The 19,474-nt window shown below is 47.8% G+C and overlaps 1 protein-coding gene across 5 annotated transcripts in view; it reads left to right on the top strand.

The window, feature by feature from the left end:
* SUPT20H (SPT20 homolog, SAGA complex component) overlaps positions 1-19,474 on the top strand; it is a 179,133-nt gene that overhangs the window by 86,937 nt on the left and 72,722 nt on the right. For all 5 annotated transcript variants that reach the window (XM_063951846.1, XM_063951849.1, XM_063951847.1 and 2 more), the window contains 2 exons: positions 12,399-12,556; positions 17,493-17,525. In XM_063951846.1, coding sequence (XP_063807916.1) covers positions 12,399-12,556; positions 17,493-17,525 — 191 coding nt within the window. The remainder of the gene's footprint in view (positions 1-12,398; positions 12,557-17,492; positions 17,526-19,474) is intronic.

Raw genomic sequence — 19,474 nt, 5'->3', positions numbered from 1 at the left:
ACGACTTGAAGGACTCCAAGTTGTTGGACGTTGTCAGAGCCTTAAAAATATACATTTAAAGGACGGCTGGAGTCAGAAAATCTGACTCGCTGTTTATACTGTATGCACCCAACAAGTTGGGTGCACCTGCTTCTAAGCAGTCGATTGCTCGTTGGTTTTGTAACAAAATTCAACTTGTACATTCTGTGGCAGGCCTGCCACAGCCTAAATCTGTTAAGGCCCATTCCGCAAGGAAGGTGGGCTCATCTTGGGCGGCTGCCCGAGGGGTCTCGGCATTACAACTCTGCCGAGCAGCTACGTGGTCAGGGGAGAACACGTTTGTAAATTTTTACAAATTTGATACCCTGGCAAAGGAGGACCTGGAGTTCTCTCATTCGGTGCTGCAGAGTCATCCGCACTCTCCCGCCCGTTTGGGAGCTTTGGTATAATCCCCATGGTCCTTTCAGGAACCCCAGCATCCACTTAGGACGATAGAGAAAATAAGAATTTACTTACCGATAATTCTATTTCTCGGAGTCCGTAGTGGATGCTGGGCGCCCATCCCAAGTGCGGATTATCTGCAATACTTGTACATAGTTATTGTTAACTAATTCGGGTTATTGTTTAGGAAGCCATCTTTCAGAGGCTCCTCTGTTATCATACTGTTAACTGGGTTTAGATCACAAGTTGTACGGTGTGATTGGTGTGGCTGGTATGAGTCTTACCCGGGATTCAAAATCCTCCCTTATTGTGTACGCTCGTCCGGGCACAGTACCTAACTGGAGTCTGGAGGAGGGTCATAGGGGGAGGAGCCAGTACACACCACCTGACCTGTAAAAGCTTTACTTTTGTGCCCTGTCTCCTGCGGAGCCGCTATTCCCCATGGTCCTTTCAGGAACCCCAGCATCCACTACGGACTCCGAGAAATAGAATTATCGGTAAGTAAATTCTTATTTTCTACCTCAAGTCACTCCCCAACATAAAAAGGCACCGACTTTTCAACCGCAGCCCTTTCGTTCCTTTAAAAATAAGAGAGCAAAGGGCTATTCATATCTGCCACGAGGCAGAGGTCGAGGGAAGAGACTGCAACACGCAGCTCCTTCCCAGGAACAGAAGCCCTCCCCGGCTTCTACAAAAGCCTCAGCATGACGCTGGGGCTTCGCAAGCGGACTCGGGGACGGTGGGCGGTCGTCTCAAAAATTACAGCGCGCAGTGGGCTCACTCGCAGGTAGATCCCTGGATCCTGCAGATAATATCTCAAGGGTACAGGTTGGAATTAGAGACAGATCCACCTCGCCGTTTCCTGAAGTCTGCTTTACCAACGTCCCCCTCCGAAAGGGAGACGGTTTTGGAAGCCATTCACAAGCTGTACTCTCAGCAGGTGATAGTCAAGGTACCTCTTCTACAACAAGGGAAGGGGTATTATTCCACTCTTTTTGTGGTACCGAAGCCGGATGGCTCGGTAAGGCCTATTCTAAATCTGAAGTCCTTGAACCTGTACATAAAGAAGTTCAAGTTCAAGATGGAGTCACTCAGAGCAGTGATAGCGAACCTGGAAGAGGGGGACTTTATGGTATCCTTGGACATCAAGGATGCGTATCTCCACGTTCCAATTTACCCCTCACACCAGGGGTACCTCAGGTTCGTTGTACAAAACTGTCACTATCAGTTTCAGACGCTGCCGTTCGGATTGTCCACGGCACCTCGGATCTTTACAAAGGTAATGGCCGAGATGATGATTCTTCTTCGAAGAAAAGGCATATTAATTATCCCATACTTGGACGATCTCCTAATAAGGGCAAGGTCCAGAGAACAGCTAGAGATGGGATTAGCACTGTCTCAAGAAGTGCTAAAACAGCACGGGTGGATTCTGAATATTCCAAAATCCCAGTTAATGCCGACAACTCGGCTGCTGTTCCTAGGGATGATTCTGGACACGGTTCAGAAAAAGGTTTTTCTCCCGGAGGAAAAAGCCAAGGAGTTATCCGAGCTTGTCAGGAACCTCCTAAAACCAGGAAAGGTGTCTGTACATCAATGCACAAGAGTCCTGGGAAAAATGGTGGCTTCTTACGAAGCAATTCCATTCGGCAGATTCCACGCAAGAATTTTCCAAAGGGATCTGTTGGACAAATGGTCAGGGTCGCATCTTCAGATGCACCTACGGATAACCCTGTCTCCAAGGACAAGGGTGTCTCTTCTGTGGTGGTTGCAGAGTCCTCATCTATTGGAGGGCCGCAGATTCGGCATACAGGATTGGATCCTGGTGACCACGGACGCCAGCCTGAGAGGCTGGGGAGCAGTCACACAAGGAAGAAACTTCCAGGGAGTATGGACGAGTCTGGAAACGTCTCTTCACATAAACATTCTGGAACTAAGAGCAATATACAATGCTCTAAGCCAGGCAGAACCTCTGCTTCAGGGAAAACCGGTGTTGATCCAGTCGGACAACATCACGGCAGTCGCCCATGTGAACAGACAGGGCGGCACAAGAAGCAGGAGTGCAATGGCAGAAGCTGCAAGGATTCTTCGCTGGGCAGAGAATCATGTGATAGCACTGTCAGCAGTGTTCATCCCGGGAGTGGACAACTGGGAAGCAGACTTCCTCAGCAGACACGATCTTCACCCGGGAGAGTGGGGACTTCATCCAGAAGTCTTCCACATGCTGGTAACCCGTTGGGAAAGACCAATGGTGGACATGATGGCGTCTCGCCTCAACAAAAAACTGGACAGGTATTGCGCCAGGTCAAGAGATCCGCAGGCAATAGCTGTGGACGCGCTGGTAACGCCTTGGGTGTACCAGTCGGTGTATGTGTTTCCTCCTCTGCCTCTCATACCAAAAGTATTGAGAATTATACGGCAAAGAGGCGTAAGAACGATACTAGTGGTTCCGGATTGGCCAAGAAGGACTTGGTACCCGGAACTTCAAGAGATGATCACGGAAGATCCGTGGCCTCTACCTCTAAGGAGGGACTTGCTTCAGCAGGGTCCCTGTCTGTTTCAAGACTTACCGCGGCTGCGTTTGACGGCATGGCGGTTGAACGCCGGATCCTAAAGGAAAAAGGCATGCCGGAAGAAGTCATTCCTACTTTGATTAAAGCAAGGAAGGAAGTAACCGTGCAACATTATCACCGAATTTGGCGAAAATATGTTGCGTGGTGCGAAGATCGGAGTGCTCCGACGGAGGAATTTCAACTGGGTCGATTCCTACATTTCCTGCAATCAGGATTGTCTATGGGTCTCAAATTGGGATCTATTAAGGTTCAAATTTCGGCCCTGTCGATTTTCTTTCAAAAAGAATTGGCTTCAGTCCCTGAAGTCCAGACCTTTGTTAAGGGAGTGCTGCATATACAGCCTCCTGTGGTGCCTCCAGTGGCACCGTGGGATCTCAATGTGGTTTTGGACTTTCTAAAATCTCATTGGTTTGAACCACTAAAAAAGGTGGATTTGAAATATCTCACTTGGAAAGTGACCATGCTTCTAGCCCTGGCTTCTGCCAGGAGAGTATCAGAATTGGCAGCTTTATCTTACAAAAGCCCATATCTGATTTTCCATTCGGACAGGGCAGAACTGCGGACTCGTCCGCATTTTCTCCCTAAGGTGGTGTCAGCATTTCATCTGAACCAGCCTATTGTAGTGCCTGCGGCTACAAGTGACTTGGAGGACTCCAAGTTACTGGACGTTGTCAGAGCATTAAAAATATATATTGCAAGGACAGCTGGAGTCAGAAAATCTGACTCGTTGTTTATATTGTATGCACCCAACAAGATGGGTGCTCCTGCGTCTAAGCAGACGATTGCTCGTTGGATCTGTAGCACAATCCAACTTGCACATTCTGTGGCAGGCCTGCCACAGCCTAAATCTGTAAAGGCCCACTCCACAAGGAAGGTGGGCTCATCTTGGGCGGCTGCCCGAGGGGTCTCGGCATTACAACTTTGCCGAGCAGCTACGTGGTCAGGGGAGAACACGTTTGTAAAATTTTACAAATTTGATACTCTGGCTAAGGAGGACCTGGAGTTCTCTCATTCGGTGCTGCAGAGTCATCCGCACTCTCCCGCCCGTTTGGGAGCTTTGGTATAATCCCCATGGTCCTTTCAGGAACCCCAGCATCCACTAGGACGATAGAGAAAATAAGATTTTACTTACCGATAAATCTATTTCTCGGAGTCCGTAGTGGATGCTGGGCGCCCATCCCAAGTGCGGATTATCTGCATAAATTGTACATAGTTATTGTTAACTAATTCGGGTTATTGTTGAAGGAAGCCATCTTTCAGAGGCTCCGCTGTTATCATACTGTTAACTGGGTTTAGATCACAGGTTGTACGGTGTGATTGGTGTGGCTGGTATGAGTCTTACCCGGGATTCAAAATCCTCCCTTATTGTGTACGCTCGTCCGGGCACAGTACCTAACTGGAGTCTGGAGGAGGGTCATAGGGGGAGGAGCCAGTGCACACCACCTGATCTGGAAAAGCTTTACTTTTTGTGCCCTGTCTCCTGCGGAGCCGCTATTCCCCATGGTCCTTTCAGGAACCCCAGCATCCACTACGGACTCCGAGAAATAGATTTATCGGTAAGTAAAATCTTATTTTTGTTATTAATAACCAACCAACCTGAATTTCTAATTTTTCTTGCGTCCTAGAGGATGCTGGGGTCCACATTAGTACCATGGGGTATAAATGGGTCCACCAGGAGCCATAGGCACTTTAAGAGTTTAATAGTGTGGGGGCTTTGTCCTGTAAGAGCCCCTACTTAATTTTCCATGAAGATAGAGCTGAGCTCAGGACGCGTCAGCAGTTTCTTCCAAAGGTTGTGTCGACTTTTCATGTCAACCAACCTATTGTGGTGCCAGTGGCTACTGACTCCTCAATTCCCTCAAAGTACCTGGATGTTGTGAGGGCTTTGAAGATTTATGTAAAGAGAACTTCTCGTCACAGAAAATCGGACTCTCTGTTTATCCTGTATGATCCTAAGAAACTTGGGTGTCCTGCTTCTAAGCAGACGATTTCTCGCTGGATCACATTCACTATCCAGCATGCATATTTCTCTAACGTCCTAGTGGATGCTGGGGACTCCGTCAGGACCATGGGGAATAGCGGGCTCCGCAGGAGACAGGGCACATCTAAAAAAGCTTTTAGGTCACATGGTGCGTACTGGCTCCTCCCCCTATGACCCTCCTCCAAGCCTCAGTTAGGTTTTTGTGCCCGTCCGAGAGGGTGCAATCTAGGTGGCTCTCCTAAAGAGCTGTTTAGAAAAGTTTTTTTTTAGGTTTCAATCTCAGTGATTCCTGCTGGCAACAGGATCACTGCATCGAGGGACTTAGGGGAGAGATTTCCAACTCACCTGCGTGCAGGATGGATTGGAGTCTTAGGCTACTGGACACTTAGCTCCAGAGGGAGTCGGAACACAGGTCAGCCTGGGGTTCGTCCCGGAGCCGCGCCGCCGATCCCCCTTACAGACGCTGAAGAGACGGCAGAACGGAGGTCCGGAAAACAGGCGGCAGAAGACTCCACAGTCTTCATGAAGGTAGCGCACAGCACTGCAGCTGTGCGCCATTGTTGTCACACGGCTCACTGACTCAGTCACGGAGGGTGCAGGGCGCTGCTGGGGGCGCCCTGGGCAGCAATATAATTACCTTTAGTGGCAAAATAAATACATCACATATAGCCATTAAGGCTATATGTATGTATTTTAACCCAGGCCAGTTTATTAAAAACCGGGAGAAAAAGCCCGCCGAAAAAGGGGCGGAGCTTATTCTCCTCAGCACTCAGCGCCATTTTCCTGCTCAGCTCCGCTGGTGAGGAAGGCTCCCAGGACTCTCCCCTGCACTGCACTACAGAAACAGGGTAACAAAGAGAAGGGGGGCATAAATTGGCGATATTTATATATTAAGAGCGCATATATAGTAAACAACACCTTCTAGGGTTGTTTATATACATTTATAGCGCTTTTGGTGTGTGCTGGCAAACTCTCCCTCTGTCTCCCCAAAGGGCTAGGGGGTCCTGTCTTCGATTAGAGCATTCCCTGTGTGGCTGCTGTGTGTCGGTACGTGTGTGTCGACATGTATGAGGACGATGTTGGTGTGGAGGCAGAGCAATTGCCGATGATGGTAATGTCACCCCCTAGGGAGTCGACACCGGAATGGATGGCTTTAGTTATGGAATTACGTGATAATGTCAGCACATTACAAAAGTCAGTTGACGAAATAAGACGCCCGGCAAACCAGTTAGTACCGGTTCAGGCGTCTCAGACACCGTCAGGGGCTGTAAAACGTCCTTTACCTCAGTCAGTCGACACGGGTACCGACACAGGTGAATCTAGTGTCGACGGTGAAGAAACAAACGTATTTTCCAATAGGGCCACACGTTATATGATCACGGCAATGAAGGAGGCTTTGCAGATCTCTGATACTGCTGGTACCTCAAAAAGGGGTATTATGTGGGGGGTGAAAAAACTACCTGTATTTTTCCCAGAATCAGAGGAATTGAATGATGTGTGTGATGAAGCGTGGGTTACCCCCGATAGAAAATTGCTAATTTCAAAGAAGTTATTGGCATTATACCCTTTCCCACCAGAGGTTAGGGCGCGCTGGGAAACACCCCCTAGGGTGGATAAGGCGCTCACACGTTTATCAAAGCAAGTGGCGTTGCCGTCTCCTGATACGGCCGCCCTCAAGGATCCAGCAGATAGGAGGCTGGAAACTACACTGAAGAGTATATACACACATACTGGTGTTATACTGCGACCGGCAATAGCCTCAGCCTGGATGTGCAGTGCTGGGGTAGTGTGGTTGGATTCTCTGACTGAAAATATTGATACCCTGGATAGGGACAGTATTTTATTGACTCTAGAGCAATTAAAGGATGCTTTTCTTTATATGCGAGATGCTCAGAGGGATGTTTGTACTCTAGCATCAAGAGTAAGCGCGATGTCCATATCTGCCAGAAGAAGTTTATGGACGCGACAGTGGTCAGGTGATGCGGATTCCAAGAGGCATATGGAAGTATTGCCATATAAAGGAGAGGAATTGTTTGGGGTCGGTCTTTCGGACCTGGTGACCACGGCAACTGCCGGCAAATCCACCTTTTTACCTCAGACCCCTTCACAACAGAAAAAGACACCGTCTTTTCAGCCGCAGTCCTTTCGCTCCTATAAAAAGCGACCAAAAGGACAGTCTTATCTGCCGCGAGGCAGAGGAAAGGGTAAGAAAGGGCAGCAAGCAGCCCCTGCCCAGGAACAGAAGCCCGCCCCGGCTTCTACAAAGCCATCAGCATGACGCTGGGGCTTTACAAGCGGACTCAGGAACGGTGGGGGGTCGACTCAAGATTTTCAGCAATCAATGGGCTCACTCACAAGTGGACCCGTGGGTCCTGCAGATAATATCTCAGGGTTACATGCTGGAGTTCGAAAGGTTTCCCCCTCGCCGGTTCCTAAAGTCTGCTTTACCAACGTCTCCCTCAGAAAGGACGTCGGTTTTGGAAGCCATTCACAAGCTGTACTCTCAGCAGGTGATAGTCAAGGTACCCCTCCTACAACAGGGAAAGGGGTATTATTCCACTCTATTTGTGGTACCGAAACCGGACGGTTCGGTAAGGCCTATTCTAAATCTGAAATCCTTGAACCTGTACATACAGAAATTCAAGTTCAAGATGGAGTCACTCAGGGCAGTGATAGCGAATCTGGAAGAAGGAGACTTCATGGTGTCCTTGGACATAAAAGATGCTTATCTACATGTCCCGATTTACCCCTCACACCAAGGGTATCTCAGGTTCGTGATACAAGACTGTCATTATCAGTTTCAAACGCTGCCGTTTGGTTTGTCCACGGCCCCTCGGGTCTTTACCAAGGTAATGACCGAAATGATGGTTCTTCTACGAAGAAAAGGCGTATTAATTATCCCTTACTTGGACGATCTCCTGATAAGGGCAAAGTCCAGAGAACAGCTGGAAGTCGGTGTGGCGCTAACACAAGTAGTGCTTCAGCAACACGGGTGGATTCTAAATCTTCCAAAATCTCAATTGACCCCGACAACACATCTGCTGTTCCTGGGTATGATTCTGGACACGGTTCAGAAAAAGGTATTTCTCCCGGAAGAGAAAGCAAGGGAGTTATCCGAACTTGTCAGGAACCTCCTAAAACCAGGAACTGTGTCAGTACATCAATGCACAAGAGTCCTGGGAAAGATGGTGGCTTCGTACGAAGCGATTCCATTCGGCAGATTCCATGCACGGACATTTCAGTGGGATCTGCTGGACAAATGGTCCGGATCGCATCTGCACATGCATCAGCGGATAACACTGTCACCGAGAACAAGGTTGTCTCTCCTGTGGTGGTTGCAGACTGCCCATCTGTTAGTGGGCCGCAGATTCGGCATACAGGACTGGGTCCTGGTGACTACGGATGCCAGCCTACGAGGTTGGGGAGCAGTCACAAAGGGAAGAAACTTCCAGGGCGTGTGGTCAAACCTGGAGACGTCTCTTCACATAAATATACTGGAGCTAAGAGCGATCTACAATGCTCTAAGTCTGGCAAAACCGCTGCTTCAGGGTCAGCCGGTGTTGATCCAGTCCGACAACATCACGGCAGTCGCCCACGTAAACCGACAAGGCGGCACGAGAAGCAGGAGTGCAATGGCAGAAGCTGCAAGGATTCTGCGCTGGGCGGAGAATCATGTCATAGCACTGTCAGCAGTGTTCATCCCGGGAGTGGACAACTGGGAAGCAGATTTCCTCAGCAGACACGACCTTCACCCGGGAGAGTGGGGACTTCATCCAGAAGTTTTCCACATGATTGTGAACCGTTGGGAAAAACCAAAGGTGGACATGATGGCGTCTCGCCTCAACAAAAAATTGGACAGGTATTGCGCCAGGTCAAGAGACCCTCAGGCAATAGCTGTGGACGCTCTGGTAACACCGTGGGTGTACCAGTCAGTGTATGTGTTCCCTCCTCTGCCTCTCATACCAAAGGTACTGAGAATTATACGGAAAAGAGGAGTAAGAACAATACTGGTGGCTCCGGACTGGCCAAGAAGAACTTGGTATCCGGAACTTCAAGAGATGCTCACGGAGGATCCGTGGCCTCTACCTCTAAGAAGGGATCTGCTTCAGCAGGGACCTTGTATGTTCCAAGACTTACCGCGTCTGCGTTTGACGGCATGGCGGTTGAACGCCGGATTCTAAAAGAAAAGGGCATTCCAGAGGAAGTTATTCCTACCTTGATTAAGGCTAGAAAGGAAGTGACTGTACAACATTATCACCGCATTTGGCGGAAATATGTTGCGTGGTGTGAGGCCAAGAAGGCTCCAACGGAAGAATTTCAATTGGGTCGATTCTTACATTTCCTGCAAGCAGGATTGTCTATGGGCCTCAAATTGGGGTCCATTAAAGTTCAAATTTCGGCCTTATCAATTTTCTTCCAGAAGGAATTGGCGTCAGTGCCTGAAGTACAAACTTTTGTCAAAGGTGTACTACATATACAACCCCCAATAGTGCCTCCAGTGGCACCGTGGGATTTGAACGTGGTTCTAAATTTTCTCAAATCTCATTGGTTTGAGCCTTTAAAATCGGTAGAATTAAAATACCTTACATGGAAGGTAACCATGCTGTTGGCCCTGGCTTCAGCCAGGAGAGTTTCAGAGTTGGCAGCTTTGTCATACAAGAGCCCATATCTGATATTCCATTCGGACAGGGCAGAATTGAGGACAGGTCCTCAATTTCTCCCTAAGGTGGTTTCGGCATTTCACTTGAACCAGCCTATTGTGGTGCCTGCGGCTACTAGCGACTTGGAGGACTCCAAGTTACTGGACGTTGTCAGAGCATTAAAAATATATATTTCAAGGACAGCTGGAGTCAGAAAATCTGACTCGTTGTTTACATTGTATGCACCCAACAAGATGGGTGCTCCTGCGTCTAAACAGACGATTGCACGTTGGATCTGTAGCACAATCCAACTTGCACATTCTGTGGCAGGCGTGCCACAGCCTAAATCTGTAAAGGCCCACTCCACAAGGAAGGTGGGCTCATCTTGGGCGGCTGCCCGAGGGGTCTCGGCATTACAACTTTGCCGAGCAGCTACGTGGTCAGGGGAGAACACGTTTGTAAAATTTTACAAATTTGATACTCTGGCTAAAGAGGACCTGGAGTTTTCTCATTCGGTGCTGCAGAGTCATCCGCACTCTCCCGCCCGTTTGGGAGCTTTGGTATAATCCCCATGGTCCTGACGGAGTCCCCAGCATCCACTAGGACGTTAGAGAAAATAAGAATTTACTTACCGATAATTCTATTTCTCATAGTCCGTAGTGGATGCTGGGCGCCCATCCCAAGTGCGGATTGTCTGCAATGCTTGTACATAGTTATTGTTACAAAATCGGGTTATTACTGTTGTTGTGAGCCATCTTTTCAGAGGCTACTTCGTTTTGTTATCATACTGTTAACTGGGTTCATATCACAAGTTGTACGGTGTGATTGGTGTGGCTGGTATGAGTCTTACCCGGGATTCAAGATCCTTCCTTATTGTGTACGCTCGTCCGGGCACAGTACCTAACTGAGGCTTGGAGGAGGGTCATAGGGGGAGGAGCCAGTACGCACCATGTGACCTAAAAGCTTTTTTAGATGTGCCCTGTCTCCTGCGGAGCCCGCTATTCCCCATGGTCCTGACGGAGTCCCCAGCATCCACTACGGACTATGAGAAATAGAATTATCGGTAAGTAAATTCTTATTTTTACGGCAGGATTGCCGTGTCCAAAATCGGTTAAGGCCCACTCTACTCGTAAGGTGGGTTCTTCCCGGGCAGCTGCCCGAGGTGTCTTGGCTTTACAACTTTGCAGAGCGGCTACTTGGTCAGGGTCGAACATGTTTGCTAAGTTCTACAAGTTCGATACTTTGGTCTCTGAGGACCTTAAGTTTGGTCAATCAGTTCTGCAGGAGCTTCCGCGCTCTCCCTCCCGTTCTGGGAGCTTTTGTACATCCCCATGGTACTAATGTGGACCCCAGCATCCTCTAGGACGTAAGAGAAAATAGGATTCTAATTACATTCGCATCTATTCACATGTAGTAAATAATAGGATTTTAATTACCTACCAGTAAATCCTTTTCTCGTAGTCCGTAGAGGATGCTGGGCCCCCGCCCAGCGCTTCGTGATCCTGCAGGGATTATTTAGTTCAGTACTGCTTTGTTCTAGGTTAAGTACTGTTGTTCTTACTTTGTTAAGTAATATTGTTAATTTGTTGCTGAGTTTTCAAGCTGGTTAGCTTGGTTTGCCTTGTATGTGTGAGCTGGTGTGAATCTCGCCACTATCTGTGTAAAATCCTTCTCTCGAAGTTGTCCGTCTCCTCGGGCACAGTTTCTAGACTGAGTCTGATAGGAGGGGCATAGAGGGAGGAACCAGCCCACACTCTCAAACTCTTAAAGTGCCCATGGCTCCTGGTGGACCCGTCTATACCCCATGGTATTAATGTGGACCCCAGCATCCTCTACGGACTACGAGAAAAGGATTTACCGGTACGTAATTAAAATCCTATTATTTACTACATGTGAATGCATGCGAATGAATAACGATCTATCCACTTACCAGTGCATATAGAAGGAATGAATAGAGGTTGTCATTGCATGGTTTTCTCAAGTTCATTAATTTCGGTGACCATGAAAACAATGGGTGCACTTCAGTTAGCTCGCCCACTATGGGGGTCATTCCGAGTTGATCGCTCGCTGACGTTTTTCGCAGCGCAGCGATCTGGTCTCTACAGCGCATGCGTATGCCCCGCAATGCGCAGGCGCGTCGTACGGGTACACAGCGTATCATTGCCGAGCTATGGAATTAACGAAGAATCCATTCGCGGAGATTGACAGGAAGAGGGCATTTGTGGGTGGCAACTGACCGTTTTCTGGGAGTGTTTGGAAAAACGCAGGCGTATCCAAGCGTTTGCTGGGCGGGTGTCTGATGCCAATTCCGGGACCGGACAGGCTGAAGTGATCGCAAGGGCTGAGTAAGTTCAGACCTACTCAGAAACTGCAAAAGTCTTTATCATCCCGCTCGGCTGCACAAGCGTTCGCACACTTGCAAAGCGAAAATACACTCCCCTAGAGGCGGCGACTATCTGATTGCTGCTCTGCAAAAAGTAGCAAGCGAGCGATCGACTCGGAATGAGGGCCTGTGTTCGGTTCCATCATTGCACATTGCGACCATCAACATCACTAATATTTCCTCGCCTTCCCCCCATAGGTGTTCATTCTTTGACCATCATTACATTATTACATTGCCTGGTCTCAGAAAAAAGTCTCCTCTGCACTAGATCTGGACATTAGTTCATTGTCACACTGACAAGTTTTGGCAAGCAGAACTAAGTGGCCCCGCAGAATAACATTCTCTGACTCTTTTTTTTATTTCAGTCCATTAAACAAAATATTATACTTTTCATTTTTTGATAGGAATCACAAGACGATTATCTCTTTGAATGTGAAAATGGCACCCCCTTCCAGAAGTCAAAACTGACCATTTACCAGAATGTAGGCAATCCTTTGTACTTCGGTAAAATGCAGACTGCAAAAGCTGATGAAGATGATAACTTCTACAGCCCTCACTCCCAGTGAGTTACCCGGACTTTTACTTGGTATCATCTCATTTATTATATGTGTGTTGATATTTTATTTTATGCATTGTTTGGTAATGAATGTGTGCGGTCTCCTGTGTTAATCTGTGGTATAACCATGCATAACTGTGTCCTCATAGCAAACTTTCCAGGGAGGCCACAGACCATCCAAGTTGAATTTACATTCTAGATCTAGTGTTCCTTCTAGAATCAAGAAGGGAGTCCGGGGGCACATTGGCGCGCGCCTGAAACAGGGCGCAGCCATGTAAATTAGGGGGTGTAGCCACGCCCCCGTCATTTTAGTGGGCGGTGCGGCCCACAGACGCTTCTATAGGGGGCGTCTGTGGCCGTCGACGTCACTGTTGGGGGTTTGGCCAGCACCTCCGTCGGTGCTGGGCTTCCCCCAGCTCTCTCCCATAGCGTGATGGGTTCCTTGCGCATGCGCACAGCATCTTTACACGCTGGGAGGGCAGGAAGCGGGAGGCTGTTCTAGTAGGGCGCCGCTAAAGGGGCAGGGCGGATTTTGCCTTTTAAAAATCGGGCAGGGCGCGGCGCCCTGCTAAAACAGACTAGAGTGAACACCACTAGATCCTAATGCAACTCATACTCAATGGCGTACTTTACTATCCTCTCCCAGGGTGGCAAGAAAAATCCTATTAGTGCCTGGGCAAGGACTTCTGATTGTTGAAATAAAATTATATAAATAACCAAATTAGATACATTTGTACCACAAAAAGTGCATGAACAGAGCAAAATGGGTAGATAAACTAGATTTATGATGCACAGGACTACTGGAGAGGTTGGAATGAATTGAAGTTTGTTCCTTGAATCCCATAATCATAAGTGCCCAAAAAGTGAGTAGGCATCCTTCCCTGTTTGTGTTACATTGTCTGGGTCTCTTTTCCTCGGTAGACCATTGTCCTAACACTGCTGGACTCAAATTATTAAATGAAGAGAATGAAGGAAGCCCAATTGCTTTTAAGAACCACAGTGGCTCTAATTCTTTGTGTGTGTAGTATTAAAGAAGCGAATGCTGACTGGAGTTTCTGGAGATTTTGCAGAGTGTTGTGGGCAAATCCTTATTTGATAAATAGTTTGCATGTCTTTTGAAGTAGGTTATGTTTTTCACTCTCTGTTTATATAGGTATCCGGACTCCAGGTCGACAACAAAAAGGTCGACGCCAATTGGTCGACATGGACAAAATGTCGACAGGAACAAGGTCGACATGGAAAAAAGGTCGACATGAGTTTTTCACGATTTTTTTTTCTTTTTTGGAACCTTTTCATACTTAACGATCCACGTGGACTACGATTGGAACGGTAATCTGTGCCGAGCGAAGGCACCATGCCGGAAGCATGGCGAGCGAAGCGAGCCATGCGAGGGGACGCGGGGCACTAATTGGGGTTCCCGGTCACTCTACGAAGAAAACGACACCCAAAAAACATAAAAAACTCATGTCGACCTTTTCCATGTCGACCTTGTTCCTGTCGACATTTTGTCCATGTCGACCTTTTACCCATGGCGACCTAAGGTGTGTCGACCAATTGGTGTCGACCTAAGGTGTGTCAACCTTTTTGTTGTCGACCTGGAGTCCTAGACCCGTTTATATACTATCCTCTTGGCGCAATATACAAATGCAGTAATTCAGTTCAAATTTCCCGGGAGATGATTGCGTTATCTTTCTGTGAAGTATGGCTTGTAAAGCATTGTGATTAATGTCTAGATTTTACTATCTAATCGCATAAGATTTTGTACACATTTTATTGTGCTTTCTTTCCCATGCCATCTTTTTGAATGTTCCGATTGCTTTGTAGGTGTTATTTGTTTTCCTAGGAAGCACTGTTAGGTAGCATTTCATATGTAGTTACAGCTGCAGTCACACAGAGATCTAACATGCTGCATTTCATTTTAATCAACAGAGTCTGCTTGTGTGTCCTATTCGTATAGCTATGAGAATAAGACACATTTCCAGCAAAAAAATACGCTCAGTGCTAAGGGAGTTGCACACCAGCCATTTCTCGCTGTGTGGTGTATTGAGGAAAGATGTATGAGAATGAGAACACATCTGTATATACCAGGGATGGGGAACCTTCGGCCCTTCAGCTGTTGTTGAACTACATATCCCAGCATGACCTGCAACAGTTTTAGCATGGCCAAATAGCAAAACTGTAGCATAGCATGCTGGTATGCATAGTTCAACAACAGCTGGAGGGCCAAAGGTTCCCCACCCCTGATATATTATTATTATTATTATCCTTTATTTACATGGCGCCACAAGGGTTCCGCAGTGCCCAATTACAGAGTACATATGCACATAATCAAAACAGGAAAACAGTGACTTACAGTTGAAGACAGTATCAGTGATCGCGCTGATCCCAAAAAATAGTGGGTCCCAGGGACCCCTCACTTTCAAAAATTGGGGTCCTACCGGTGTTTTTCTGGGTCCCATCGGAAAGAAGGTTCTTATTAATCTTAATCTTGTTTGGACACTACAAAAGTGTTGCAAGATGGGGGGGATGGGGTGACAGTGCTGCTGGGCTGTGTAGCATGCAGGACACCCTGCACCAGAGCTGTAACTAGACATTTTGGTGCCCTTAGGTAGAAAGTGAATTGGTGTTCCACCTTACTAGACCATAAAGCAGAGGCAGTGCGCGCCGAAGGCGCGCTGCAAAATTTGAGGGGCGTGGCTTCATGGGGAAAGGGTGTGGCCACATATTAGTGCCAATTGACATTACACCACACAGTAGTGCCGCTTATACAGATTGCACCATGTAGAACCTCCTATACACACTACGCCAGGTACAGCACGTTATACACATTGCACCAGGTACAGCACGTTATACACATTGCACCAGGTACAGCACGTCATAAACTTTACTCCAAGTAGAGCACATTATACACATTGTGCCAGGTAGAACACGTTATTCACATTGCGCCAGGCAGAGCACGTTATACACATTATGCCAGGTAGAGCACTTTATACACATTGCGCCAGTTAGAGCACATTATTATACACATTGCGCCCAGTAGAGCTCGTTATACACACTGCGCCCGGTAGAGCACGTTACACACAATGCGCCCGGTAGAGCACGTTACACACAATGCGCCCGGTAGAGCACGTTACACACAATGCGCCCGGTAGAGCACGTTACACACAATGCGCCCGGTAGAGCACGTTACACACAATGCGCCCGGTAGAGCACGTTACACACAATGCGCCCGGTAGAGCACGTTACACACAATGCGCCCGGTAGAGCACGTTACACACAATGCGCCCGGTAGAGCACGTTACACACAATGCGCCCGGTAGAGCACGTTATATACATTGCACCAGGTAGAGCACGTTATATACATTGCACCAGGTAGAACACTTAAGACACATTGCACCAGGTAAAGCAAATATAAACATTGCACAAGGTAGAGCACGTTGCGCCCGGTAGAGCACGTTACACACGTTGCGCCCGGTAGAGCACGCTACACACGTTGCGCCCGGCAGAGCACGTTACACACGTTGCGCCCGGCAGAGCACGTTACACACGTTGCGCCCGGCAGAGCACGTTACACACGTTGCGCCAGGCAGAGCACGTTACACACTATAGCCACCATCTCGGACCCCCAGTTGTCGTCCCCAGACACAGTGATCACGGGAACACGTTGTGGGGAGTGCGTATGATTGGCACTGTGAGAGTGTGTAATGGGCACTGTGTGGGTATTGGGGGTGTGTGTAATGGGCACTGTGTGGTTGGTGGGGTGCATGTGATGGCACTGTGTGGCTTTGGAGGGTGTGGGTATATGGGGGTGGGGTAACTATGCTGGTCAATATGTGTTGGTGAATGCTGGGCACTGCTCTCACCATCCCTCTCAAACCCCTCCAATAGCCCGGTTATCACTGACAGTGTCATTTCTCTCCCAACAAGGGCTGCCCCTGAGTTCTGCTAGCACTTGGAGCATGTTGTCCCTCCACAAGAGAGAGAGGTGGTCAATGACAGAGGACTGTTAGACGGGGAGGAGGAGCTGTTGGTGCCTTTCACTCCCGTATGCAGCTGCGGCACCCGGCGTACCGAACTGCAGCGTTAATAGGCTTTCTCGGTGGCCACCTGTCTCCTCCCCATCCCGGCGCTGCTATGCACTTCTCCCCCTCACGGCCACTCAGGATGCGGGGGCATGCGCCAGTAAATTCCAAGGCTAGGCGCGGCATCCACAACGCCGAGTTCTGAGTGGCCGCGGCGGTGAGGGGTAGAAGTGCATAGCAGCGCCGGGATGGGGATGAGACAGGTGGCCGCCGATAAAGCCTGTTAACGCTGCAGTTCGGTCAGCCTTCTGAGTACGCCGGGTGCCGCAGCTGCATATGGGAGTGAAAGGTAGCAACAGCTCCTCCTCCCCGTCTAACAAACAGTCCTCCTGGAAGCCTCGCTATTGGAGGGGTATGAGAGGGAGACTATTGTGATTGGCCGCTGGACCAGGAGACCTAAAAGGCACCACAGGATTGGCCGCTGGACCCAGAAACTTCAAAGAAGCCACAAGATTGGCAGCGGGACCCGGCGGACCGGGCGGAGAGATCAAAGGAGCTACAGGACTGCTAACAACGGAGCGCGTCCCCAGGGACGCACTCATTTTGTAAAAGCGAGTCCCCGATTCTCATTATGGGGTAAAATACGCGCTATAGCGCGTTTTTGCGATCACTGCAGTATAGGACAAGTACAGGGTAACTAAGCATAAATACACCAGTAAACGGCATAGAGATAAGTTCCAAGGAGTCCAAAAAACTGCGGGATTTGGGCAGTTGATTATTAAAGTAAGAAAAGGATAAGCACATGAGGGAAGAGGGCCCTACTCGTGAGAGCTTACATTCTAATCTCATTGTCCATTAAAAGTGTGTTTAGAGGTGTACTGTACAATCAACAGAACGGTTATTTTTTCTTTCTCTTTCAGATTTCTTATTGGATCTAAAATTGATATTGATCGGTGAGTGTTCTATGGTTATATGACCATGGTATTAGAATTATCACTATTTATCATGTTTATGTATACTTGTTGCTCCACAATTATGTTTTCAGTAGTAATAAGTGTGAAGTAGCAATAGGATAGTTTTTGTCAAAGCTCTAAGTTTTTGGATCAGTTCTATTAACTTTTTATATTTTCTTACTTATCCTTGGATCTCTATTACATGGACAATTACATATACAATCTGGAGAAGTAATATGGCATGGAGATTAAAACTAGTGTATGCTTATATCTAACAGATTGGGTTTACTAAGTAATAATATTAAATACACCGTCTAGTCACAGGCACTGTGATGTTTTCTACTCTGCGTGCTCCCAAGTCGCAGTACTGAGTTTCCGAAATGTATTAGAAATGCTTTGGGCGTTCCTGGGTGGTGGCGAATCAGATGCACGGAGATGCTGCGTTTCATGGGAGTGTTGAGGAAAGGGGTTATGTAAATAGACGCATTGGAGGCCATACTCAAACTGAGAATCTTCACTAGCATAGAGCTGGTGCAAGTATCGATGGTACATCTGATGGAGGCGTCTAAAGACACACCATGTGGTATTTCAGCATATAAAGATGCTCAGAGTGAACGCATGGATGTGCACCAGGGGAGAGCTATTGTAGTGGCATTAGCACACGATCATCAAAATTTAGATTTGAGTTAACGGTTTAAGGAACAAATAGTTTTTAGCAATTTTGTTCAGATAAAAAACAATTATGCCTAAATTATGTTGCTGCATTAATGGCTCAGCCTCAATGTCTGCTCACTTTTGGCTATGCTGTTGGGGAAGGGTATATATGTAAATTGTTGCTCGTATTTCCTGTAGTCTAGATCAGTGGTTCCCAAACTCTTTTGAATCACGGCACCCTAGAGTATCAGAACTATTTCACTGCACCTTTAGGCCAAAGGTTTGTTACATAGAAATTCAGAAAAGAATACAGTATTAAATAATATATTCTTCTATGTCATCCTTAGGTTCAGTTATGTGGTGAGGGACAGGATTCCCTTCTGTTTGTCCACATATGTTATGATTGGAAGCCACAAGCACTGGTTTTGCCTATAACATAATAATTTGAATTGGTCCTGGACACCAATCCAGGGCACCCCTGAAAGTGCCCTGAGGCACACCAGGCTGCCACGGCACCCAGTAAGGGAACCACTGGTCTAGATAATCGGGCTTATATGAATAGAAGACATTTTGTCAAGCGAGACCCTACTGCTTTGTAAATATAATGGTGGCGATGTTACAGTAAAATGTAATTCATGTAACAGCAAAAAATGTTTTCTTTGTAGCACTGATGTACTGGAAACAACAATAGATAATTAATTTTTTTTATTGAATTGATAGTGATGAGGATGCAGCCTGTTAAATTGCTTCATTGAGGGGAAGATGTATTATACTGGCAGGCATCATGCTTGTATGGCTCTTCCTTCTTCGCCTCTTTACTGAGGTAAAGCAGGAAGCAGTAGTGATGAGTTGTATAAACAATTTGCTGTTTCACTCCCCCTTTTGGCTATCCCTGCCAGTGCCCACAGCGCACCAGCCTAGTGCTGAGGCGCTGTGTTCTGATGCCCGGCCGGCTCCACTGGGTGTGCGTGATATCTTGCCAGCCTCGTAAGATGTCCTATGTAGCTCGTAGCCAGCAGCCGCCGCAGCCAGGTAAAAGTGGCTGTGAATGTGGCACAGACACTTTAGGTGTGACCGTTCATACATGGCCTGGGACATTGGCGCGCTGTCTTGTAGATAGCAGCACTGGTGATGACAGGGGCGCATAGTGCCCCTGGCAGTTGCCATTAATCACTGCTTTCTTAAATGGGGGAGTAGTGGTATCAGCGCACATAACATGCGCTGATACCACTTCTGCCCCATAACGCCTAATCATACATCTCCACCTGAATTTTTTACAAAGTTTTGTGGGCTAA

This window comes from Pseudophryne corroboree, chromosome 2 (genome assembly GCF_028390025.1).
Source record: "Pseudophryne corroboree isolate aPseCor3 chromosome 2, aPseCor3.hap2, whole genome shotgun sequence".
NCBI classification, from domain to species: Eukaryota; Metazoa; Chordata; class Amphibia; order Anura; family Myobatrachidae; genus Pseudophryne; species Pseudophryne corroboree.
Note: the sequence above shows the minus strand (reverse complement) of the source record. Positions and strands in the feature narration are given on the sequence as shown.